The 27,402-nt window shown below is 38.2% G+C and overlaps 1 protein-coding gene across 1 annotated transcript; it reads right to left on the bottom strand.

Moving 5' to 3' along the window:
• Nucleotides 1–138: 138 nt before the first annotated feature.
• pkd1l1 (polycystin 1 like 1, transient receptor potential channel interacting) lies at nucleotides 139–26,559 on the bottom strand (the record flags this gene model as incomplete). Its single annotated transcript, XM_079259624.1, has 49 exons — nucleotides 139–421; nucleotides 522–604; nucleotides 705–872; nucleotides 1,461–1,622; nucleotides 1,746–1,830; nucleotides 2,734–2,852; nucleotides 3,027–3,261; nucleotides 3,369–3,454; nucleotides 4,793–4,951; nucleotides 5,049–5,133; nucleotides 5,239–5,618; nucleotides 5,731–5,795; nucleotides 5,871–6,054; nucleotides 6,150–6,323; nucleotides 6,415–6,543; nucleotides 6,647–6,746; nucleotides 6,898–7,004; nucleotides 10,986–11,193; nucleotides 11,362–11,445; nucleotides 11,550–11,748; nucleotides 12,481–12,581; nucleotides 12,658–12,809; nucleotides 13,017–13,130; nucleotides 13,211–13,459; nucleotides 13,570–13,767; nucleotides 13,831–13,947; nucleotides 14,056–14,112; nucleotides 14,184–14,376; nucleotides 14,839–14,971; nucleotides 15,120–15,240; nucleotides 15,935–16,077; nucleotides 16,328–16,405; nucleotides 16,500–16,667; nucleotides 16,780–16,914; nucleotides 17,991–18,146; nucleotides 18,235–18,405; nucleotides 18,523–18,686; nucleotides 18,840–19,043; nucleotides 19,706–19,887; nucleotides 20,089–20,292; nucleotides 20,383–20,515; nucleotides 20,606–20,845; nucleotides 20,942–21,110; nucleotides 21,297–22,344; nucleotides 23,602–23,924; nucleotides 24,034–24,195; nucleotides 25,068–25,243; nucleotides 26,088–26,229; nucleotides 26,496–26,559. 49 exons carry the CDS (start codon nucleotides 26,557–26,559, stop codon nucleotides 139–141), a joined length of 8,592 nt encoding a protein of 2,863 aa, XP_079115750.1.
• Nucleotides 26,560–27,402: the final 843 nt, after the last annotated feature.

Below are 27,402 nucleotides of genomic sequence, written 5' to 3'. Positions count from 1 at the left end.
AAATGTTACAAAATTAGAGAGAAAATCTGTGTTAATATTTTAAAAAGTCAATTTCTATTTCAATAGAGTAATGCATCTATCTATCTATCGATCTATCGATCTATCTATCTATCTATCTATCTATCTATCTATAGGACCCTAGCGCATATCTCCAGGCTTGTCATGGACCAGAACCTCCACCACCACTTCAGCACGAGCTTTACTCAGTCTAGAGGTCCCAGTTGTTTTACTGCACAGCTCAGCTTTCTTCCCACAACAATTTTCTGCCCAAATCCTTTTCAGTGATGTTGACTCTGGGCAGCCCATGAAGTCTTTAATCTTAAATTTATCATCAGCTGCCTCACACATGCTTGGGCATTTCTGAACCATTTCTCCTCTCTGGTATGGAGCTTTTTGGTTGCCATGTTCAAACTGGGAACTGCTGGTGTCGTAAAAAACAAAACAAAAAAAAAACAGATATGAGTCATCTTTATCAGTAGGTTAATATCAGCTTAAACTACAATGTTTTCAAATTCATTTACCCAAACAGGCAAGATCCAGGTGGGGTCTGTCCTTCAGCTGATGCATATGTGGGATTATTCAGTGTCTGTGACCTCATGAAGTCCTAACAGAGTCATACATTTATTCACAGTATTGATTTGACATTATACAATGATGTGTTTGGTGTTATAGTAGCATTATATGAATGTCTATGCATATGTCACCTGTGTGTTCATGTTGGAGGACTCTGGTGTGGATGAAATGGCAGGACTGAGCTCTTCTCTGTAGAGGTGGGTTTGTGGGAGAAGAGTATGATGCAGGCTGTTGGAGATGGTGTTGAGTCTAAACAACAGTTCATCGACCAAAATTTCAAACTCCTCAAGAAAATATGTCTGAAAAGTACAAAGGGTGCTGCATCAATGGTTTACAGCATCATATGACATCACAAAGAAACTAGTATAAATTTGTCAAGGCTTATTTATGAGCATGTTTCTTGTAGACAGCAAGTGCAGAAACACTGACAGGACATCTCCAAAGTATAATTTTTATCAAACTGTTAAGCAGAAGCAGGAAAAGAGGAGTGCCTTCTACATTTTTCATTTTGATTTGTGTATAATTATGTCTTTAATAAAGACTCTTTGACCTTATATTAATGCTATACCTCTTAATCCACTTGTATAATGACATTAATCCAGAAACACTGCAGTTATCTACTGCTACACTGCAGCTATCAACCGCTACACTGCAGCTATCTACTGAATGGTTCACATAGCTAGAAAATAAAAACATTTTTTCTTTTGTATTCACCAAAGCCTGATTCTCCAAACTATAAGAACTGTGATTACGCCCGACTGCTTTAAAGAAACTTACTCATAAATATTTCACAAAAGTCTTCGAAAAAATGTTAAATGAGAAGAAAAAAAAAATCCCTTTAAAATTACATTTATAAAGTTAAATAGTCCAGGTTTAATTTTTCTCACCCTTCCTTCGTCATGGTAGTCAGTTCCTGTTTCTGTCTGCTGCCCGGCGAACTCAGCGACCTTCTGTCTGATGTAGCATAACAAATCTGTTATGGTGAGGACATTCCTCTTGCTCTGGGATCTTTTGGTCATTTTGAATAATGAAGACATCACACCAGTCCCCTGTAAGACAGACACATGTCAGTGCACAACAAGAATTCAAAGTATCATGGGTTTTACAAAGAAAAAGAAAGGATATGTAGTTAATATGCACCATTGCTGTCCCCAGTATAATGGAGGACAGACAGAGAACTCCCCAGTATGAGAAATCAGGCCCTGAATGAGAAAACCCCCTGGCAGCTTGAAGACCCGTGTGGTGACAAAGCAGCATCTGAAGGGAGCGTGGAATCAAGCTGAAGGTCCAAGAGCTTTGTCCACACAATAAACAGGACAGTGACACCAGGAGGATCAGACCTGTAATCTACCAGAAGAAACGGTGTCTAGTTTCTGGTATCTGTCTGGGTAGTGAATGCATCAAAAAGTCGACATGAGACCTTCTCTAACATGCTGTATTTACCATTGGCAATAAAATGCTGGTGAGAGAGTGTGCAAAGGCATTGGCATAGATAGCTACTGTCCTGTTCACCCGGAGCACAATCATACTCCTTATGGTGAGAAGGAACAGTATCACACCTTGCAGGGTACGAATCAACTGTTGAGACAAAAGAAAAATGGATCTGTCAATCATCAAAAACAATCCTAATACAACTCGGGATCTTAAAATGTCTTACAGCTCTGGTACAAAGTCAATAAAAAGATTTTTTGTTAATACTATTTCTCATTACTCTTGTTAATAACTGGAGTCAAAGGGGAAAGATTTAAATGAATGAAGTTTTAGGAACAAGCAGTTCTCTGCACCGCCTTTGTTTCTTTCTGTCTCACTTGTTCTGACATTGCCAGGAAGCTAACGTCAACATGTCTTCTGTTGTGTCTTTGCAGCAGCTCCACAACTTCCATGTTCATGATGGAGTGATAGATGGAATAGACATGATATACTAACATAGTTATCAGAAGAACAACCTGAAAAACACAGACATTAAGAAGGTGAGGTACGTTTTCTGCTCCAGTATGGAATAACCAGGTACATTTCATACTCTGCTTCAACCTTCAGATATCAGGTATGTTAGTTTAACATTGACAGGTTACTTCACCCTTTCAGACAGGTCACCACGATCTTGTTAGCATTGGTTAGTGGCCGAGTGTGTGAGCATGTGTATGCGTGGTTTTTTTTTGCCCTGGTAGACTCACTTCCACCAAAGTACAGGGTTTCCTCCAGGATCCCATGATCCCTTGCTGTGCAATAGTGCACACTTGTTTGCAAAACAGTAGTAGGGACATGAGGAAGAAGAGAAGCTGGTAGTAAAAAGAAAGTTAAAAATTTTGAGAAACATGGAGAAAAAAATTACTTAAGGCTGATTTGAACTTATAAACTTCTTTGTCAGTATTGAAAATTTCAAACTTTATTCAGTGTGTTGTTTCTTCCGATGTGTTTGAAACTGGGTTTCTATTTGAAATCAAAATATTCACCTGGCAGAACATAGCAACATAATCCCACCCAGCAGGGGAATGATACACCCTCACGGACTGAACTTTGGCAGAGGATAGCAGCACACCGCTGGGACTCTGCTTAGTGAGCAGAGTCACGCTGGTGAACAAGTTTGGTGCAGGGCTGTACAGGGTAAACTGAACTCTCAGGGCCACCGTCTGTCTGTCCAGCCAACCACTTAAATGCAGGTGCTTTAGCTGCGAAGCAGCGTCGGCTCTACAGAAGAACAGAATATCACAGAAAAGTATTTCAATGTTTTTGTAAGTAGAAAACTGAGTTAATAACCATTTTCAATATAAGTGCTATTTCACTGCATTCCTCACTTTGTGCAGCCCAAGCCTACTGCAGTGACTGTTTCTGAATAGAAACCACTGTGATCGTATGTCCTTGAATGTGTTGCCATGGGAACCTGGGAAAAGAAATGTGTGAATGTGAGTGACAGGCATTTCTAACTAAAAGCAAGTCACAAACACAGAAGTTTGGACATATTTTCCCATTGAATCCAACAAGAAAGTTGCCCACTCTAATACTGTACAATATTAATGGAATAAATCCCCACTAACCTTTAAACTTGCTAAATAGATTACAGGTATGAATAGTTTACTGTTATCCAACAGCAGGCGCGCTTGTCTTTAAATTGTGCCATCTTTGTAAAACAGCGCTATCTACTGGTATGTTTAGTGTAGAACAATGCAGAACATAACAGTTTTGAATATTGAATATTGAATATATTGAATAACTTGTCGAGTTTGTAAATAAATTTAAAAAGGCCTAAGTTTTTTATTTTGTTTTGTTTTGTTTTTTTAAGGAAAAATCTGTACATGAACTGCATATTGGTTTAAAAGAAAATCAGCATTTGTTTCTTCTTCCAGCACATCAAATTATAATGATTTTTTTTAAAAACTATAATTGTTATCTAAACATTTTGAAAAATGAATTAGCAACAAAAATCCCATTTTTGTAAGCTACCTGGTTCATAAATGTTTCAGATGTCTCTGTCTTCTGCAAGGTTGGAGCTCCAATTACAATATGTAACTGTCAAACAACATCAAAGTGGTGACATGAGAAGAAATTGTTTGGCTTGGCTTCAAAAAAATATAAAGAATAAAATCTTGAGTGTGGTCAGAGCTGACTTTTACTTACTTGCTCAATTTTGCTAAAACTAAATTGCTTTACATTGTTTACCTTAGATTTTGCTGACGTATTCTGGTACAACAAATCAAGCAAACTTGTTTGTGTCCACTTCCACCAGTCCTCGTGATTTTTTATGCACATAAAAACATTATTATGGTTCCTGGTGAAACAGAATACAACTATTATATGATCTGATATTGGAAAAGAGTAATCCAGCTAATGTGTACAAGTCTTACCTGATAAAGTGTCTTGTGACAGCCCTGTTGAGATGATAATGCTCTTCAAGTGAGCTGTCATAGCTCATACATAGCATCAGAAGAAGCATTGAGCCAAAGAGACACAAATCTCTGCACAATAAAGCAAAAGAAGTTGAAATGTTATCACAAACAGATGCACATGTAAACAAAAACAAAAACATACCTGAGTGTTTCACATATAAGAGACTCTTTTCTTTTCTTCTCTCGACTTTTCCTCAGTTTTGCTGGAGTTGGTGGGCGCACGAGACGCAGGTACCTGGCTCGCTGACGGGCTCTCAGCAGCTGCAGATCAGAGATAACTGACTTTCATGTTTGATCATTTAAGCCATTAAATTGTGTAGAGTCTGAATTATCACCTCTTCAGTGTAAGAAGAGGTTTTCTGGGGGACTGCAGTTGGCTCAACCTGCTCATCTGGCTGATCAGCAGCATTTTGGCTCCACAGTTTTGAAGAAAATATCTGAAAGTCAGGTTTGTTCTTGTACCAATATGAAACAGTCACTGCCACTGCAAGAATCTGGAGAAGAGCATTTAAAACATGGTAGGATTGATTGAGGTTAGGTGTTTAGTTAAAAGAACATTATTGTAAAAAGGAAAGTATAGTTTTTTTATACCACTGCTGGCTGGATGAGGAAGATGCAGGATGTAAGAGAGACAAAAAGAGCATGTATCCAAAGCAGAGCCTTGCTTCTGCTAAATCTGATATAGTAAGACAAACAGCTCTAATGTTACACTGACAAACAGAGAATAACAAACAATAAAAATAAAAAAAATTACATTTTTATGTGAGGTATTGTCACTTACGTCAATCCCAGCACAGCAGAAAGCAGCAGGCAGGTCAGAGACAACAGCACACACAGCACCCAGGCCACATGTTGACACCACAGGGACGTTAATCTGAATCCTCTCTCCTGTAGAAAAGTTTGACTTTCATCCCTCATAGCTTTCTGGTTTCCATTAAATCTCCTGCCCTCGGTTAAAAGTTCAGACTCGTTTCTCTGGGGTGAACGATCACAAATGCTCCATTCAGGAATTTGCAGAGTACTTTGCAGCACTGGCCTCACACTGCTCTTCAATGCCAGATCATCCTCCTTCTTCATGACTACATCAGGCTGGATTATAAATTCTTCATCTGTGTCCTCCTTTTTTAGGACTGTAGAGGACACTGACAGGAAGTCTGTGTCCTACAACAACAAAGAGTGATTATGATGCTGTAAAAACTAAGGTGTAAAAGTAAAAAACAGGGGGAATATATCGATATGCAACCTGATATTTCATCCTCTGAGTTTCTTGTACCGACTGCTGAGGGTCACTCCTGAAGAGTTGGGGCTCTGCTTTATTGTCATTTATGGGAAAAGTCTCTGCAAGGAAATGATAGAATACAGCATAGAGGAAAAACCTGGAGGAGAGAATTAAAAATACAAAATAAATCCCACCTGCTAAATTGTCCTCTGTCTTTTTTCCATTTGCATGTCGGACTCCCGAACCTCTTAGTTTAATCCCACGGAGTCGAAACAAGAAAGAAATCAGTGTTGCTAGAGGTAACACAGCTGCTATGCTTTTAAGTCCTGATGTTACAGAAGCAGCTGACAGATTGATAATGCCAATCCTGAAGGGCAGCTGTAAGTAAGGGATAAAGAAATTTAACATTATATTGACATGTTTTATAGCCCTGGTGCACCAAACTGGCATATTTTTATGTTTTATCAACCCACTTGGTCATCCATTTGTGAGATGATGATGCCATTTGCACATGCATATCCAAGCAGCAGCAGAGCCCACACGCCAAGTCTTTGAGTGTGTGTAAAGGAGCTTGGGAGAGGGCAGCTGTACACAGACATCCAGATGTGCAAATCGGCCAAGTAGTCAAAAAATTTGAGAAACAAAATCTGCAAATACATGTGTGGAAATTTGAGGTCATGTATCGTAAAAGAAGAAAAAATAAATCACTCATTTTGTGAATGTGTGCGAGTGTTTCACCTTAGAAAAGCTTGTTCCATGAGTGCAAAGACGTAGCATCCTCTCCACTTGGCCATCTCCTTTGTTCACAGCCAGCCAACACTGACAGACAAACATCCAAGAGCGGAGCTTCACGTGCTGTCTGTTCACCTGGATCATCCGGAAGCAAACACACCAACCTGACGTTAAAATCTGACAGTCCGTGGGATGAGGGAAGGAGCAGAAGATCAAACTTTAAACAAGTGGACTTTACTTCAGATACTTCCACAAGTTTGAGGTACCAGTCAGGAGACGGGCCAGAGTTGTCATGCCAGATGTGAACTCCCCACAAAGGGCCGAGGCTGTCTGCTGCACTGTAGAACAAAAAGAGAAGATTGTTAATGAAATGAAAAAGCAAATGATTGTGCACTGTAGTAGTTAAAGAATTTGCACACATTTAGTATGGGAATAGCTTTTTTTTTTTTTTTATCTTTCTGAGTTTAATGGTGACAGAATTTTTTTTACCTGAGGATAAAGGTATCTTGAGAGTTCCTTCGGAACAGAGTGTACCCTTGGACTTTTAGTTCTCTTGTCTTTGAGCTCCCATCGTCACCATACAGCCCTATGTAAACCTGGTGAAAATGTAAAGACTCAGAACTGCTGTTTGGCAGCTTTTATAAGGCAGTTCAATCAAATCAAGGAAACAAATAATAAAATAAATAAAATAATAAATCAAACACTGTAATCTTCAAACACTGTTATCTGGGACATCTGTTGGATCTCATACAGCTGCTGTGAGGTTTGTTCAGTGTGTAGAGATAGACTGGAACTGTGGGAAATGAGCCAGACTGGATTCAGTTCTCAGATGTCCACCAGAGACCTGGAACCTTGTAGATTCTGCCCAGTATCTTACCTGGAAAGGACATTTCTAGAGGAAGCTCTCTAATGTCCTTCGTGGGTTCTGTTGGAACCGTTGTGCAAGCCTGGATAAAGACAGGCCCAAGTGTGCCGATTGTTACTGGCCCCTTTTGTGTCCCACATTTTTTCAACTTCATGCTTTGTCTCTTGGTATTTTACCAGTTCATTCCAGATTGTGCTTTCTTCTTGATGTTGCTGTCATTAAGTATTGTTATATTTGTCGCTGCTGCCTTTGTGGGAAAGCAGGCTGTCACCAGTTTATCAGTGTAAAACTGGAAGTCCTACAGGATCTTAGTTTTCTCCACTAACTTTGGTGACAACTCCCATTTTTAATTTCTTTCATCCCAAGTTGAACACAGATGCTCCTGTACACCATTTCAGTCATCAGGTTCTTCCATTTGTCTTGTGTTTGGTAGCCTCTGCGCCATCTTTCAGACCTGCCTTCTCTATCGCTGACTGGACTTCTTAATCAGCCACTGAATCTGTCTGACAGTGGTACTGGCAGGGGTTTATTTTTCCACAATTAATCCAAAATCCAGCAAATAAACTGCTAATATTATTGGCAGTTTATTTACTGGATAATATTAAAATGTAGGTATTTCTGCTGCCATCGTTTCATTCTTATTTTATAATGAAATGCTTTACCCTGCGTAAGAAAGTGTGCCTGGCTGCACAACTGCAATGTTGCAAGGTGTACCTAAAAATGGTTGGGGAGTGCATTTTTAATGCAGTGTTATGTCCCAGGATCATATCAGGTGATATGTGAGGTTTTTTGCCTTCTGTTGGAGTTTATGTTGTGATGTGTGTGCATCCTTGCATGTCTTTAAGCTATCAGCTGGTCCTGTTTGTGCCAGTATTTGACTTTCTTCCAGGCACCCAACAGGACCAGGCCAATCTCATTTGTGTGATGAGCCATGATATTAACATTGTATTGTAAAAGAGCTGGCAGCAATAGCTATGATAGGCCTGTTTGTTTAAAAATATGTTTCCTCCAACCAATGTTCAGGGAAGTTGTTAAGATCTTCATATTTTTTGTTGTCTTCCTCCCAGGTAAAATGGTGCTCCTTAAACATTTGCTTGTTGCGTTAGTTGTTGGCCATGCTCAACCTGAAGTTTTGACCTGTTGTGTGAAATTTGACCTGTTGTGTGATAAAAAAAAATCTCACACAAGGGACTCTGAAAAAGCTAATCTGGCACTGGCCTTACTTTGGAGTGGGGAGGGAGTCACTTTTTGTCTTTTTCTTTTAATAAGAACATTTATTTTTGTGGTTAAACATATTATAATAAAACGGGTATTATTTTCCAAAAACGGGAGACTTGGTCATCAGGGATTTTTCTGTACTTCACATTGCACCCAATGTACAAAGGTCAAGTCCCTGAAATGTCCGATCAGGTTTAGAATTTCAACTTTGGAGTGTTTACTCAGTTTCACACCTCCTCTCTCCACGAAACTACTAAGATACTGGCAAACACCAGAGTAAATGTGTAACATTAGGAGACACATCTGTTTCATTCTCATGCATCTGTTGCATGGCCTCTTCCATGCCTATATAAAACCACAAACTGAGCCAGAATCATCTCTCTGCCACCTGCCTTTGACACTGGTTGTATCTCAGAATGAGAAGCGCTGCAGTTCTCCTGCCTCTGCTGCTCTGGCAGTGTTGTACATGGGCTCAGACTGACAGTGGAAGAGTCATCAAAAGTCATGCAGCTAAAACCTTGGGAGAACGAGGGGAAGAATATGTTCAGTTTCAGCTGCAGACCAACATCACCCCTGACATCACAGCTGAGTTGAAGGAGCTGAGAGAAAAGATCAATGAGCTGGCAGGAGGACTGAACGGCACCCTGACCAAGATAGATAACCTGGAGCAAGAAAATGCAGGTAATACACAGGCTGAAATAAACTCGCCTTAACTATTATTAACAAAAAGAAGACAGCACACATAAATATTTATCAAGAATTTACAGATATAAATGTCTATCATTCTGTATGATGTATAGCATATTACTTTGGTAAAAAATGTTTTTTAAGCAGTTTGATCAGTCTGTAGGTAGCTGGAAAACGATCTATGTGTGTTCACAGGACTGAAAGCCCAAATGAACGCCACTGAGAAGACAGTGGAGGAGCTCAAGAAAGAGATCACAGGTATGAAGTCATTGTCAAATGTATAAAAAATAAAGTGAGAGTAGCAGATATTAAGTAAAAAAATCATTTTATTTACAAAATGATGCTGATGGACCTGAACTCCTATTGTAATTAAGATGTAATTTTAAGTGACATGTTCCTACCTTCACCTATGGTTACGAGCTACAGGCACTGACTGTAAGAACAAGATTGTGAATACAAGCAGATGAAATGAGTTTTCAGGGCAGCAGGGCTCTCCCTTGAAGAGATAAGGTGAGAAGCTCATGGATCCGGGAGGAACTGACACTAGAGCTGCATCGAGAGGAACCAGATGAGACTCAAGCACCTGGTTAGGATGTCTCCTGGATGCCTCCCTGTTAACTTATTCCAGGCACGTCTCTGTGGGAGGAGACCACTGGCATGACCCAGAACAAGAAGGAGGTGTTACATCTGTCAGGTGGCCTTGGAACGCCTCGGAGTCCCTCCTGATAAGCTGGCAAATGTTGCTGGGGAGAGGGAAGTCTGGGTTTCCCTGCTTAGGCAGCTTCCATGGCAACCCAACCCCAGATAAGCGGTAGAAAATGGATGGATATTATGACTGAAACAAGCACCCTAATGCCACTGTTGTTATCCACAATGAACTGCACAATAAGTATAAAAATAACATTTTATTAAATAATTTGATCTAATTGCTTGTCTGCTGTTCAATCAGGCGGTCCAAAGGTGGCCTTCTCAGTGGGCCTCACCAACGCAGGATGAGTTGGACCCTTCAACATTGAGGTCACACTTAAGTTCAGCAAGATTTTCAGTAATATTGGCAATGCATACAACCCAGTAACAGGTACCTCTTTTCCCCACACACAACCACAAAGTAATAATAAGCTTTTTACATCCCATTCTTTTACTGAACTGATACCCTCTTTCTCTGGATGCAGGTTTCTTCACAGCTCCAGCCAAAGGAGCTTACTACTTTAGATTCACCGCGTGGGAGGTCAGCCCAATCTGGATGGGTGTTCGTTTGTATCACAATTACAACTTAATGATGAATAATTATGAACGAAGTGCCAACTTTGGTGAAAGCTTTTCTAACGCAATAATACTTGAACTAGAACAGGGAGATGTGGTTTATTTGGCTCTCCCCCCAAATCACTCTATAGTTGATTCTGTGGATAATTTAATCACCTTTAGTGGGTTTCTTCTTTACCCCCAGTAAGGTTAGAGATGAACAACACAGGTCATATGTATTTTCCCATCATAGAAATCTACATATGAAGACCATATAGAGGACTAAATTGTTTTTAACAATGAAGATCATTGGTAATATTAGTAATATAGGAGTTAGGTAATGTTAGATCAAAATGATCCAATAATTTTTTTTGAAAGCCTGTCTCTGCATGTGAATGTGTCTGTGTCTCTCTTCTTATGTTAGCATCACAATTTTCAGCCTAAGATGTGTCAAACTTTCCGCTGACCAGACAGACAAATAGATAAATTCAAGGAATTCCCATTAAGATTATAGCATGTTATATAGATAAAGTAATTGATGTCAGCCTAGAAAAAGTAGCCTTACCTTTGCACTCATATAGGCTGCAGAGCAGAGGCCAGTGTGGACAGTAACGGCATACAGATATTGGTCAGTTGGAGAGTTGTCAGAAAGGTAAAAGACTCTCTGAGTTGTTTCCAAGACAGCATCAGCTCTCCTACACCAGACCAGGCCTGGCATGTAGAGGCACAGGCACATTACCAGAACACACAACACTGTCAGATCACTGGGAACACTACGAGATTAGAGCAGAAGAGCACAGAAGAATTCCTTTAATGTTATATTTTTTAATGAATCAGCAAAACAAGGTAATTACATTATTCTTTTCACTGGAGAAAATAATAAGAATAATGGGGAAAAAAAAACGACACAATCAAACAAAGTCTCGGGTGGTTAAAATTACCTTAGGAAAGGGTCCAGATCCACTGTTTCATGGCTGCTCTTGATCTGTTGCCAAAACACAGTCAGTGGCCTCAACTGGTAGCAACTTTATTTTTTTTAAAAAAGACAAAAAAACCCCAGTAAATTATCTTTTTTTTTTCTTCCCTGAATGTCTACCCTCAAGCTCACGCCTTTCATCCCATTCCTTACCTGCAGTTTACTACAGAGGTTGTGTCCTCTTGCTGAGTCTTGCAGCCGTGGCGTGTCCAAGCCCCCTGCTTGCCATTCCAGGACAAACACTGACGGCTTTCCACTGTGAGACTGTAGCTTAGTTGTTCACTCTGGGGATTTCTTCTGGGTTCTTTTTCAAAATCAGCATCTAGCAGGGCCAAGTGACCAACTCCTGCAGCTGGAAATGTTTCTTTTTAAACTTGCCAAAAGTACAAACTTACTACTTCAAAGCAACCTACCTGAACTGCAGCAACAAAACTGGAGTTGTTAGAAAACCAAACAGCTTTAAAATGTACTACTCTCATTCCCATGTTAGCTCAATATGCCATGTTTTTTTTTATAAACAAACATGTGGTTTGGTGGTTTCTCGCTGCAGCGCCTGTGGTTTTCTTTGTGCATGTTTTTAACACACAACAGAAGAAATATGAGAAAGGTTTACAATAACAGAGCATTTACTTTACCCACAGGAGAAACTTGAGATCATAGCAAGAAGTGATAAAAATACATTACTGGAAGTGCAAAAAAAAACCTTTTTTTGTGAAAATGAATCTGTTAAAACCAATTTATGGAAAGATGCACATCCCAATAACTCAAAGTGACCAAGTATTTCCAAAACTAGTGGCTGCTAGCTCTGCTCCTGCTGATAAAAAAAAAAAAAAAAGCCTTTTTTATACAATTAATACAATTAAGGTTTCTGGTAAAAAAAAAAAAAAAAAAAAAAAAAATAGAGCTGTACCTAAACCCAAAACAAAAAATTAAAAAAGCATGTTTTACATTTTGTAAAGTAGCCTAATATTAATGGAGTTAAAAATCTTGTTATGGGTAGAATAATCAAGAGTAAAGCATATGAAGAGATCAGGAAGAAGAGGGAAGGAAGAAAACAAGAGCACCAAACCAAGATTCTTCCTACCGTTTAAGTAGGACGGTAGCAGAGTTAGCCGTGTGGTGTTATTCTCCCATCGATGAATCTTATGCAAGTGATGCATGCTGGGAATTGGCCTCTCAAACATCCTGACACAACAGATTTGGTTTTGTCTCATTTTATAGCATTATGCAGCTATAACTACAGGCTGTCCATGACTACTACCTGAAGAGAAGCAAGATGGGAAATGCTTTGTTGGGTGGGGAATTGAGCACCACAGTCACCTGGATAGCCTGCTGCAAGTGCTCCTGGGTAATGCTAAAGTTGTGGTAGTTGACCTTGCTGCGTAAGAGGATGTATTCAGACGAAGAGCTCTTCTGCAGGAGGAATTGAATTGGTTTTGCAAGAGATTAGTCAATTTTAAGGATTTTATCAAAAAACAGTTTTTTAAAAAATGGGAGAAAGACCTTCAGTGAACATTTGTTAGACAAGGGGATTCAGAAAATTAGTTTGTGGTTCGCAAGAAAACTCCTAAGTATCTTTCATTTTCCACAAGCAACTGAAAGTAGCATGTGACAACATACATGTCTTTGTGGAAGCTGCAGCTCAACACTGATTGGCTGAGAGAAGGAGCGAATATGGATCTTTCTTCTGGTGCTGCATTTGTACAGACTCAAGTCAACCACTGGGCCACTGGTCTGGAAAACAGAAGACGAAGTGAGATTAATTTAATGAAGTGTGAATAAGTGTAATGCCATGTTTTTGTTTTTTTTTTCACCTGTGCAGGAAATCTCGCCCAGGTATAAGGGCTCTGGGCCAGCTCAGTTAGGACTCTGAGGACACATGGTTGGTGCTGAGCCCGTCCATCATGGCGAACAAACAGAAACTTGATTATTGAAGCTGGCAAGTAGAAAGTGGTTGAGCCACTGTGGATGTATGTGGACTTCTGTTGTTGGAAAGCTGCATTCAAAATGATGAAGCCAGTGCTAACTCTGAGCTCTTCAGTTTCAGACAAGAAAAGGCGTCTCTGGGAAATTAGTGAATGTCAATGGAGAACCAAATGAAAATATTTTTGTTTTGTTTTTTAAAGAGGAAGTTTATATAAATGAACAAAAATATATGTGTGTTTTCTCTCACCAGCAAGACATCTGAGGCCGTCTGCAGAATATCATCGACAAGCTGCACCACCTCCTCTGTTAAAACTGATCCTCGATGATTGCCTTTAGGACCAGTGGATGAGTCACACAGACAGCATGTAGGATTTTCCTCAGAATCTTTTCTGTTTTCATCGGTGGGTAAGTCTGACTTGGATGCCCGTGTATCATCCGCCATTTTCTGAGTTTCAAGTTTGTAATCAAAACTGATGACCACTTTAAGATTATTTGAAAGTAGACTAACCAGAGCATCAAGCATCTCTTGGTTACCATGGTGCCTGTCAGAAGCACTGAGCTCCAAAATCTGCTTTGAAACAGTCTGAACATAAGCTGTTATCTTCCTGGCACTCCTTAATGTCACCTAGAAGCAACAAACAAAGTTTAAGAAAAAAATGTTTCTATCGACATGCAGCTAACGATTTCTTTTTGTCCACTAAGTGTCAATAAATAAGGGCAGAAATCCACATACCTGACTCGTAACTTTAAGAAGCTCATTTAGAATTAAAGTGTTGTCTACCACTGACACCTAGATTGGAATAACATGTTCAATAATTGTACAAAGTCGTAGTATGAAATTGTTTAAGTAGAAGTGTGTACCTGTTCATTGCTTTTGAGCTCACATATTATGCAAATGAGCACATTGCGCATGTGCATCTGTGCATGTGTTTTAGCTTCAGCATCCAGGCTGAGTCTGTTCAGTATGCCGGAGAGAAGACTGATGTAATTACGAATCTCCACACTGTTCCCAAGTTGCACAAGAGCCGACAGATTTGTGAGACCTGACTCTGACCTGAACAGAGAACCAGATAACAAAACATTTTACATGTAATTTATATTGTTGAAAAGAGACTATAAAGTGTAAAAAAAAAAAAAAAAAAACCTAAATAATGTTGATATGTTCAGAGCAATGTCTTGTGTGTGTGGTCATCAAAAGAATTTAGCTTTTTATGTCCAATATTAGTCATTTCAATGGCATGTTGAAGTCAAACTGTAAAAGTGTGTTGGTATTCTTCCCAGTTAGAAAACAACAGAATCTTGCTTGAGTTTTACATAACAATCAAATCACTGTCATAAAATAGGCATGCATACAACTTTGGACAAAAGTTTTCTTCATATTTTATGTCAGATCCAAATTACTTCCTAAAATATAAAATGTGTATGATAAACTCATACTTTCTGCCACAAAAAATATTTAATTTGTGTAGATATGCTTGTTCACGCAACATAAATATTTCTTAATGGTATTTCTTACAGCTTTAGATCAGGATCATAATGGGATGAAGACGAGGTGTTTCTCAGGAAACTTGGTTTGACTTGGACAGTGACAGGACACGGTTTGGTGGCTGCTCCATATGCGCCGCTTCTAATCTCAGTGTAAATAGTTACTATAGAAACAACAGCAAATAAGTTGATTCAAACAATAATTCAAACAATAAGGCAAAAAAAATATACCATCCTTACAATAGCCAAATTTCAAGTTGTTTAGTTATATTTTATGCTAATATGTGAATGATCTTTGGTCTGCATGTTTACCTTTATAGTCATCACTGGGATCACCTGAAGGAAGGCTGAAATAGTATTGGAAATCTCTCCCTTGGTAAAGTCTCCTGGGAGTGTCGCCTCCTGTGCCGAAACTGTATTCATACAGCAAGTCCTAAGTCAAACAGGAAAGCACATAAATCAATGTTTTTCAACCTTTGTCGAGCCAAGGTACACTTTTTTCACTGACAAAATCACCAGGCACACCACAAACCAAAAACTTTTTTTTTTTTTTTTAAAGCCAATAAAAATAATGTGAAGTGCATCTTGTCAAAGTGTCTTGAATAAAAATTCAATCAACAATATAATTTTACGATCTTTCACAGACAGTCCTAGACCTGTTTGGATGGACACAGAGCTGCATATTTAGACAAATTAGGTGAAATTGGATCATGTCTCATGGCACACCTGATGATCTCTCACGGCACACTAGTGGTTGAAAAACACTGACATAAATACACACTCAAAGCATTATATGAGAGTGACCATATCAAGCTGATTACATATGTGGGTTGGTTGGGTGCCTGAAAAAAAAAAAAAATTATTTTGTTTATGAAAACCAGAATTCTGCCAAGAACACTAGTTTAATGAATAAGTAAAAGATTTAAAATGCAGTCTCTCAAAAGGAGGCATAATTCAAAGGCCAAGAGGTTATCGAGAGGAGCTGAACTGAAAGAATAAAGGGGCTATTACATCTTTCTTCATCCTTCTTAACACCGAGATGACTACTGACAATGTGGCTAAAGGAAATCAGAAACATCCTATGAGGCATTCACTAAATAACAGATTAAATACACTAAAGGACAAACCTCCCTCCCCGAAGAGCAGAAGATGCTGAAGTGTGTGTATAACTCCATCCCTTTGACAGGCTGCACTTGGCATGTCATGTCCTTCGGAACAGGGTTGGTTTTTAAGAACAGCTGGTTTCGCCCGAGTAAAATGTTCTTGGATTCTGAATTTAATTAATAAAACAGAGAACACCGTTAATACAGAGATATGGGGCACATATCACAGCTATTTTCTTGGAGAAGAATTAGGCTACATGGTTATTATTTTGTTAGAATTTAAACCCTCTACATGTCTCTAATTGGTCATTTAAAGATGATATTATGGAAGTATTTCATTTCATTAAATGAGTACAAATTGGGTTAAAAAAAAATGTGTGTTTTACCACAAATACTAGTTGTTGTGTTGTAACTTACTGGCAGTAACTTCAAACATATAAATGCTCCTTGGCCTCAGGCTGAAGGGTCTAAATCTGAGTAAAGGGGAGGAGATTCCTGAAGATTTTAAGACAGAAAATGAATGAGTGAATACAGAGACAAGGAGGGTCAGACTGGGCCAGAAAGAGTGCTAAATTCCTGAGCAATATACCTGTGTAAGTATAGGACTCAAAGACACCTCTGTCTATTGCATCTCGGTGTAAATCGAGCAAACTGGGAGTCTTGTGAAGCACCACTGACAGTCTGGGATCCACCAGATTACTCCCCTCATCTTTGTGATCAAACGCAGAGTCATCTTCTTCGCTAAATCTCCAAACATCTATGGGAAAATTATTTTTGAGTAAATAATCAACAATAGGATTTTATAGCTAAACAGAGTCGTAAACTGTAGTATTGCTATACTGTGATTCCGTCACTACAGACAGGCTGACCACAGAAATTAATTTCCCTTCGAGAGGAAATAAAACTTAGTGACTGAAACAAAAAAATGTCCATACCTGTGAGTCGTCCTGCTGACATTCCTGGGTCTCCTTCCTCAAAACTTGAGATGGGAACCTCATAATCACCTGGACTCATAACAGAACCCACTTTTAAAAAAATAATTACATATTCATAATTACAGAAACATTGTATTTAGCTTGTAATCATATGACATATGACACAGTAACACATCATGACAAGTATGCTGTCTATCTTGATGATAATTTTATTAGCTAGCAGAAGTGTCCAGCTCCAGTCCTCAAGAGCCACAATCCGGCAAGTTTTCCATGCAACCCTGCTTAAAAACACCTGACTCAAATGAATCAGTCATTATGCAGAACTTCATTGGCTGTTGGATCCATTTAATGAAAACCAGGTGTGTTGAAACCGGGATACATCAAAAACCCGCAGGACAGCGGCCCCCGAGGGCCAACTTTGGACACCCCTGATCTAGAGAAAAATTGCGTGAATTCTTGTAATTCCTGTAATATTTCATACAAAATGCATACTTTCTGTTCCATAAAATACAGTTTGCAGACTAAGGCTATGTGAGTGAAAGTACCAGATCATAATCCAGTCCAGCACATGTAACTATGCTGTTTAACTTGTCGGAATAGTTCTTTTATTCCGATTAAAGTATTTTCTCCCTCTGTTTACATCTCCATCTGCCTTGACAAGTTTTACAAAAAGATGTTTCTCATACGTTTTATTTTATTCCAGGTTATTGATCTCACTTGAATCGTTTCAATTAACTGTCAGTCTTTAGCTACTTTGTGCTAACAGCATGAAATGGTAGACATTGTTAGCAGGTGATTAGTGACAGCGTTTAGCACTACACCTCTATCAAGAATCGATGGAGTCTTGTGATGGACAATAAAACACAGCTGAAGGGTAGAGTAAGTACAGTAATATTTATCATTCAAACACTAATGAAGCTATTCCAAAATTAAAAATAAAACAAACGTGGGCTTAAATTTGTAACGGATTGCTACTTAACATCTTCTTATTAACCAGCTATTTATTCCACACTAAATTAAGGATTGTGAGAAAAAAAACCGTTTGAATTATTTTTCAAAGTTGAATTATTCAGCCCTAGTTCAGTTGCAATGGCATATTCTGACCAAAAACCTGTGGAGTAAAAGTTTTACCTGTTTTTACTCACCAATTTGATTATTTGCATCACCACTGTCCAGTAAAGGAAAAGAAAACTCCCAGTCTGCAGAGGAGTCAGGAACATCTAAGGATTCACTTTTAACGTCACTCTGGTCAATGCGGTCCAAACGTAAGCCGCTTGTGTAGGGCTCAGATCCTGAATAACCTCCACAGGGAGGAAGAGAAAAACAGTAATGATGGAGTAGTACTTTCCTAAAACTTCTCTCTCTCTTGTAGTATAAATGAAAACTCACTAGTGGCATTCGGCACTGTACTCTTGTTTGATGCTGGTCCACTGTCAGCTAGATTAAAATCCTGATTTTTAAAATTAGCCTCAGAAGCATCATTCAGAAGGTTAGAAATCATAGGAATCAGAGTGGATGTAGCAGGATTTTCTACAATGGTGGACGGAGCAAGGAGGTCAGCTGTGTGACAGAATGGGACTGGAACAGAAAAGATTTGAGGTTAGATTTTCTTCTTGATTTCACATCGAAGTGGGTCACACACAAAAAAATAAGATGCACAAATGTATCTTTCCTTACTGTCTAGGAAAGGTTTGGAGGAAGCATTGACCAAGTACAGACTCCAAGTGTACTGAATGAGTTCCTCGGGAGTATTACATTCCTCACACGTTGCACTGACAGAGAAAGACTGATCCCAGCTCACGTGGTCTCCCTGGCACTGAGGACAGTTAATGGACACCATCCTAGATAAGAACCAAATGTTAAACATCATATCATAGATCAAATTCTGGCTCTTTTTTTTTTTTTTTATCAGTTTCATTTAGTTCAGTGCACCAGTAACTTAAAGAGGCTTATACTTTTATTTTCTACCTTCATTCTTTGTAAATAACACTTACCCAAACAGGTCTGATGTTACAGTGAGGAAACCTTCTGCAGATGCTGAGCGCTTGCCGTTTTGGACAGTCAATGTGAACTGGAACTGGTCAAAGTTGTCTTGCAAAAGACTAGCATGAAATTTGAGCACAGGAGATGAAGTGGAAATGTTTTGGTTGAAACATGTGTTTGGGATGATGCTCACTGGCTTACATGACCAACTGTAGCTGTGAAAAAAAATAAAGAAAGATGTTTACATAAATATGTTCACAGTGACACGCACAATATATAGAATGACTGCAAATAGAGGCAAAGGACAACATTGAACAACTGTTTCTTCATGTAAAAGATTTTAGACCAGGCAGCCAAAGGACAACAAAACAAAAGCGTCAAAATGTAATGCTTGACCAAACAAGAAACCAAAGAAAACACATCAGCATGAGATCAAGTAACAAAAAATATCTAATGCTGAAGATGAAGTCTAAAAGCTACACTACAGTGGATTGCCTTAACTAAAAGGAGATCTATCAGGCCCTCTGGACAGAAAAGAAGTACTTAAGTGCAAATGGAGGAGTGCCTTCATTTTGCACAAGTTACTGTCTGCATCTTAAATCTGTGAGGACATTCCACCAGGTTCACTTAGTCTAGAAAGACGGTTTTATTCATTTTGACCAATATGGATGTTATAAAAGTTATTTAACAGTTTTAAAATATATATTTACATCTGGGCCAATTTAAGTAAAAAAAAAAAAAAAAGAAAGAAAAAAGCTGGAAATATGATTGCATTAAGACAGAAAATATTTCCTTGTAGAGACACAGACAAAATCAAACACATTCTCAGTTGAATGCCTACTAACGTTTCCAGTGTAGATCATTCTGATCAAGCTACCTGAGGGGGCTCAAGGGGAAGTCAGGATCAAAAGATGCCTGTCCATCCAGAGTTACCAACTTGCTATTCTTCTTGTCAATGAAGATGTTGGTCCCACCCTGGATGAAAGCCACAGGATGGCTTGGGATCACCTGAACCCTCACTGTGTAGTTACTGTACACCACACTGTTGATAACCTGAACCTGCAGAGGACAGAAACAACAGTAGTGTTAGGTGCTTTAAATCCATTATTATCCATTATTAACATTATTCAATAAATGGCTCAAACTTGAGACAAAATACTCAGTCAGAAAAAGTCTTTGGCAGTGAATCATTTCAGACTTATTGCTTCCATTTCTATGTAGGAAAACCACCAGGTTGTCTTTTTTTTTTTCTTTACTTACTCTTGCTATGGCTGTGTAGGTGTCATACTGGAGCAAATGGCTGTGCAGCACAAGACTCTGTTTATGTGTGTCTATGAAAGGCATTGGGAAGGTCTGGCCTACAGAGTCAAATAAGCTCCAGGTATAGCGAAGGCCTCCTGGTGAGTCACAGTCAACCTCTGTCTCTAGTGTTACTCCCAAATGGATGATCTCATGTCTTTGCACCTAGATACAAAAGAGATAATTGTGGCTTTCTGTTTCATGATATTGTGGTACTCTTGCACATTAAGATCTGGTTAAATGTTTGGCCTGTACCTGTATTTTGAGTGGCCCCATGTTTTTCACTGGTGGAGGTTGACAAGGCCGGTCCACAACGAAGATGTAGCTGCTCAGAGAAGCCCAACTAACCAGGTTAGAAACATTCACTTCCACTCTGAACTCTCCTATCCTGCAGAAACAACAGACAGCGTATTCTGAGATGTGAAATTAAAGCAATAAAAACAGTTATTAAATCTTTTCATGTTTTTTTTTTGTTCACCTGTGGAAGACATGCTGTTCCATGCTTTTTCCTGGTCTGGTGGTTCCATCTCCAAACGTCCAAAGGAATGTGAGGTTTGTCCCCACATTGACCCGGCAACTCACCGTGACTGTCTGATTGAGTAAAACTGAGGCGTTGTGAACCAGTCTGTTAAGCTTCACGGCCCTTTGGACCACCAGTGGAAAAACATCAGAGGTAATGGACATCTGACTGTAAGACGCGACCACAACCACACTGTAACTGTAAAGACAGGAGGAATTTCACCAGCAATTCAGCCTAACAAAGTCTGGACTCATATTAAACTGTTCTTTCAATAATCTACATTATATCTGATACCTCCCAGGGTTGTGATATCTTTTGGTAGTGGTCCTCGAGGTTGTTCTGGCTGACATGGAGTCTCCAAAGTCCCAGAGAAACTCTACAGGATCTGGTACATCACTCACAGCCAAGAACATTATATCTGCATTTGTGAGATATGCATGCTTTTCTGCATATATCCTTACAGCTAATGAAAAAAAAAGAAAAACAAACATTTTTAGTCAATATATAAACAAAACCTGAAATTATGAGGGGATTTATTCTTAATCAAAATTTTAAATAATACAAAGAATTTTTTTTTAAAAATGTGTTCCCTAAAAATCTATCTGTAAATGTGTGTTATTTGCTTTTAAGGTATTTTCTGCCTCTTTACCTTTATCTGCCATACTGCAAGCAGAACTTCGACTGACGCTTGGTTGCCATGTCGGATTAATTTTAGCTTGTGGTGACAGCTTCCTCTTCCCCTCGACACACATCCTCAAACTTTTGCTCCGACAAGACACTTTGTTCTCAGCTTGCAGCTCAATCACAATTGTGCCACTGTGGTTGAAAAGCAAAACCACAACTGCCTTTGCTCCTGTGGTGTAGCTGCTGTTTGTGTACTGTATTGTTGAATTCACCAGCACAGAAACCGTCATGTTTGATCCTGCTGTAATGCTAAATAAAGCCAAGTATTTTTTATGTATTATGACTGCATGGGAGACGTCTAACACCAGCTCTCCAACTGGTTCTTGGACCAGGATCTGTCTTTGAAATGAAACTTGACTAACTGGGTTCAAGGCCTGAACGGTGACAAAGTACAATCCCTCTCTTGGCAGAGATACAGTTATGTTTAATTCTTCAGTCGTTCTGTTCATGACAACACCTTCATCCAAACTAATAGTCCAAACTATTCTTAACTCCATGCAATTGGTGTTGCTACTAACTTCCAGGTTGAATTCTGTGTGTGTTGAAACTACTGACGGCCACCTGTCAGACGGCCTCAGAACACAGGTCGGCTCATACACCTTCAAGGGTTGGGGAAGGACGGTGGAAAGCAGAACGGATGGCGGATCAGTGGTGGAGTAAACAGAGGCCACAAGGCGATACACTCCTGCAGCTGCAGGGAGGCGGCAGAAAAGATGAAGGTGGAGAGAGCAACTAGAGGAATTAGAGACATGGAGGAGATGGTGGCTGTCAGGGATGCCACCATGCCAACAGATGCTGCCATGTTTCCACGAGAGGTTGCCGCTGTTTAATGGTTCTTTTCTGTACAGATCCTTCTGATCCTCAATGTGTTCTGCTTCAAAAGAAACTTTAAGGACAAGTAGGTGTCTCATGGTTGTAAACAGCTCCACATCCACATAAATATCCTTTCCACAGATCAGCTGACCACCAGACACATTCAGCCTGAGGTCAAAGGTGACAGGACGTATGACTGCCTGCAGGAGCAAACACATTTAGAAAACTTTAAGGTCTGTTGATGTTTCCAGATTGTTTTTATTGCCTGTAAACATGACGAACAAAACAGGATTTACTGTTCTTTGAAAGTGTTGTGTTTCATATGAAAATACTATCATTGTGATTTTTCTATTTATCAATCATAATATTTTCTAACGGTTAATAAGTGAAACTACAGCACTCACAACATATAATGTCTCCTGTGTCCATCCGTGAGCACTTGAGGCGTTCACTGACACTGTGTAAAGTCCTTCTGCATCGAACATCCAGCTCTGATGGCAGAAACAAAAATCCTGAAGATATTTCATGGTTAGAATTTTGTATTTTACATAACAAAAGCAACTTTTCTGTCACCAGAATATTAAAACATCACCAACGAGTGAGCATTTCTTTAACTGTTACAATAATAATCCTTCACTTATATTTATAGAAAACATTCACTTTTGTCATTTTATAAAAAAATGAATCTAGCATTTTTTCCTACGAAATGCCAAAGTAATTTCATGTGACAATAAAGTAGAATAGTGAAAGAAAATATTAATAAAATGTGATAGGTTTCCAACTGGGGGTCTCTGATCAGTTCATTGATAATTACCTTCAACCTCCTAATGAATGTTTTTAAACATATTTAGTATCAATTGTTATTTGAATTGCATTGTATGAAGCAAATCAAATACATCACAATTTTTAATTCAGTTTAATTCAATTATATATTTTTAAATCTTAAAAGGTTAATTATTTCTCATTGAGAAAATTACTTAAAAAGGTAATTGTTGTTATTTTTATTATAAAAGTAAGTTTCCAAATTTATGCTGCCTTGAAATTTTTTCATTTTAGTTTTTATATTTCGTTTTGAGATATTATTATTTTTACACCATAAGCTTTGTTTATCAGTGTTAACATGTGATTTGGCAGTGATTCAATTTGACAATAATTTTTGCAAAACATTTGCACATTTATCTCTCAGTTTGCTACAACTCTTTAGTGGCTCAGATCTTCATGAAGAAAACTAGCTTGCAGTTTCCTTATAACCCGATCAGCCTGAGATGTTGAACTATTTCACTTCCAAAATATTGAAAAGATAGGATTTTGTTTACATGGGGTTTAACTTTAATTTAATATTTTTTTATTTTTTTATTTTTTTCTTAACAGCCATTGGAGTTTTGAAAAGTCACAATACTGCCATATATAAAGCCGATGAGACACTGAGTAGCAGATAATTAACTATTCGGACTTACCACAGTGCTGTTCTGACAGTCTGAGAAGGAATGGCAAGTTGTTCCTACATCTTCCAAGCTTTTCTCTTTCCCTTTGTGGGTAAACCACCAGCAGAACTGTGTTGCCAGGCCCCCTCTCACATTTGCCTGCAGTGTGACAGACTCGCCCTGGTACACTGCCTCATCGGGCACTCTGTTAGGGCTTGAATGTGTGAAGGGAATGCAGGAAGGGACTCCCAGGGGGGCGTGGAGAAAAGAGATTGCTAAGCTGCATGAAGAGAGCTGCAAGACGGATAAGTGGAGGGTGGAAGAAAGGGTGGAGAGCCAATTGGAGGCACAGAAGTCTAACAGAAAAGTGAAACAGAAATATGAAAGATATGTTGTGAATGTTTCCCTTAAAAAACTAAATGTCCTGATTAACTTTATTTGTTTTTTTTAAAGGCTTGAACTTACTGATGTTGTAGTTGCCTGGAATCTCCAGCATCCAGCCAGTTGTCAAGGTAAATGAACCATCATATGACACGTTCACTTGAAATGAACTTTGACCTTTGAGAATCTTCCCAAGAAACTTTATAGTGACATAAGAAAGATCCTTCCTTCCTAAACCAGTAATCCCTGGAAATTACAAAAACACACACAAACACACACACACACATACATACATATATAATGTAAATATATATATTTATATATATATATATATATAAATATATATATATATATATATATATATATATATATATATATATATATATATATATATATATATATATATACATATATATATATATATGTATATATATATATATATATATATATATATATATATATATATATATATATATATATATATATATATATATATATATATACACATATATATATATATATATATATATATATATATATATATATATATAAAAATATATATATACATATATATATATATATATTCAGTAATGTGAATAGAAATATTCAGCACATATTTTCATTTTTTATTTTTGTTGTTGAAACTTATTTAAGATGTAAATCAGAAAGTATTATAAGTGTATACTAGTTGTTCATGTACAACAGTGAAATTAAACTGTTTATTTTTTATTGTGGTGGAATTAAGCTAATGTTATTTTTAAAGTGCAGAGCATAAAATTAATCAATTTAATTATTATTACAGATAATAATCAAGACATAATTTGGTACACATTTTATTTAGCTCTATGAACTGGTCTCTCCCTGTCCTTGTTTTAATGCCAGTTTATAAAACCAGTAAAATAGTATAATGAATGTAGCAAATTATAATCTGAATCATTTTGTATTAAAGCTTTAATTAAAAACAAATGCATAAGTGAAACAATAACTAATTAAATGCATATACAAATTTTATGATTTTGTGTTATCTATTTTCTCACACTGAAGAAGTGATGTAACATTTATCTTTTATACAACTTTAAATCAGTCAAATGTTTGTAACAGTGGATTATAAAGCTGACCTGTGGGCTGAGTGGGGCGTCCAGCGAGGTTTCCATCGACAGTAACTATAAAATTTGTCCCAGCACGCACTTTGTCTGGAGAGGTTGACACAGTAATGTTGTGCAGAAATGGTCCTTCAGTTCTGTAGAGTGCCACATTTCCACCCTGCACATTTCCAAGAGGCAGGTACAAAGACCTGGACAAGAAAAGAAAATAAAGGAAAAGGAGAGAAAAGAAAAAGACAGACTACATTACTGACTTGTAAAAAAATTGTTCCCTTGTTAAAAGTATACAAATCTATCAGCATCTGTAAATCAGAAAGTGAAACAGATGAAGGCACAAAGTGAAGCTTTTTATTTCACCTTTGTCTTTCATTTCCTCCTTGAACCTCTATAGTCCTTTTACTTAAAGACGTGTTGAAGCAGCCACTAACCACCAGACCATGCAACTGGTTGCTACAGTAACAAGTCTCTGAAGTCAGTGCTGCAAACTGGTACCTTAAATAACAAATAAAAATAAATAATAAGTACTGAGCAACATACTGGTCAACTGTTGAGATAAACAGAAAACAACATGGTGCTTATAGTAGGCTGTTCAGAATCCTAAATGCAGATATGTAGTGTGTGCTGATTCTTTAGTAACGTTTTGCAAAATATCACAAATGTTATAGGTCTTGAATCTGAATTAAGGCTGATTTTGGAGACATAAGACCAAAAGTAAATTTAATTTAATAGTTAAAAACCATTGGATTTTAGTATTTTAGCAATCTTGAAATGGGAGGGTTTTTTTTTTCTTGTGTGTCTGTTTGTCTTTTATGACCACATAGCACATCATGTCAACTGTAAAATGTGTGTAGTTAAAAATTAAACACAAAACTGCTGTTATGACATAACATAATAGGAATTCAGCTACTGGTAGGCCTCTATCATCGGATTTCTGTTCTTTAAATTGAATCCACTTTCATTAGTATTTTTAAACAATAAATTGGCTATCCAAACTTCTGCGGTGGCTCGAAACTGACTGAACATGTTTTAACTTACCCTTCATCCAGGCAGCGCACAGAGCAGCTTACCGGGTCAAGGTCACTGGTATTTACTGGTACAAAAAGATGAATGGAGCTGGCGGTGACGCACCCGACAAACCATGGTGATCTCTCCTGACCTGGTGATGAGGAGGCCGTGACTGACAAGCCACGAAAACACGGTTGCAACGCGATAAATGTGCAGACAAAAGCAGCGAGCATTTCTGCTTATGAGAGGTCTGCAGGACAGTCCGTGCGAAGTAAAAATGATTTTTTTTTTTTTTTAAATGCTTGCAGTGAAGACGGAGAAAGCGCAGTGACACGATGAACTGAGCGCTTACAAGAGACAGGTGAGGGTGAAAACAAAGAGGGAAACTGTATGCAAACGATGAGAATGTGTGAAGAGGGGAGGAAGAGGCAGGTTTACATGTTCGTGGGTCAAACAGGAAAATGAAAAGGCCTGGTGTGATGTAGTAAAACAGCTGAACCATGGCGCTGGTGTGACCTTAGGGTAAATTGGAATGACCATCAAATAAAACACTCTAATGCAATGCCTCTTAATAGCTGCTTGTTAACATGTAGGCTATGAGTTTGAAGAAATCATTGATTGTGTGACAGTCTGCTTATAAATTCCATTTTATATAAATATTTAGCTTTACTTTAAATGTGAAACACGCATTTAATTCCGTATCGGGTCTGAATTGTGCGACTCCATCTCTTCAAAAGCCTTGTCAAACACACCAAACAGCTAACCTTATCATGTAAAGTCTGAGTGCTCAATAAAGCAGGCCAATAAATCCCCGTGGTTCTGATTGATTTATAGTCGATTCTGCCTGAAATACTAAGATATAACCTAACAACGCGTTCAGACGCTGAGAATTTACTGCAACAAACACGTTTGCATTGTTTACTCCTTTAATTCAAATGATGGGGTGCATATTTACTCAAATACTAACTGGGATCTGACTTCTTTTATGTCTATCAACTTATTGAAAAGTAGATTAATTAGGCTATTTATATGGAGCGCAGCCACTGTACAACAATCATAATATTTATTTGATTGCGTGACTCCTCCGAAGCCAGCTTGGAACCGCAGAAAGGACAGAAACGTATTTCTTTTCAGCGAATAAAATTATTGAGGGTTCTTCAAAACCGAAAATTAATCAACTCTTTGTGTCATTTATCAATTTAGGGAAGCTCATTGCGGTGTGAAAACCTATATGGCACGATAAAATGTTTATTTCTGCGACCGCCTCTTACCTGCTAATAACAGGGATATGCTTCCACTTTCCAGAGTTTAAGATGAATAATCAGTAATATGAGTATGATGACAG

This window comes from Telmatherina bonti (assembly GCF_933228915.1).
Source record: "Telmatherina bonti genome assembly, chromosome: 20".
NCBI classification, from domain to species: Eukaryota; Metazoa; Chordata; class Actinopteri; order Atheriniformes; family Telmatherinidae; genus Telmatherina; species Telmatherina bonti.
This window is presented reverse-complemented; position numbering and strand designations above follow the sequence as displayed.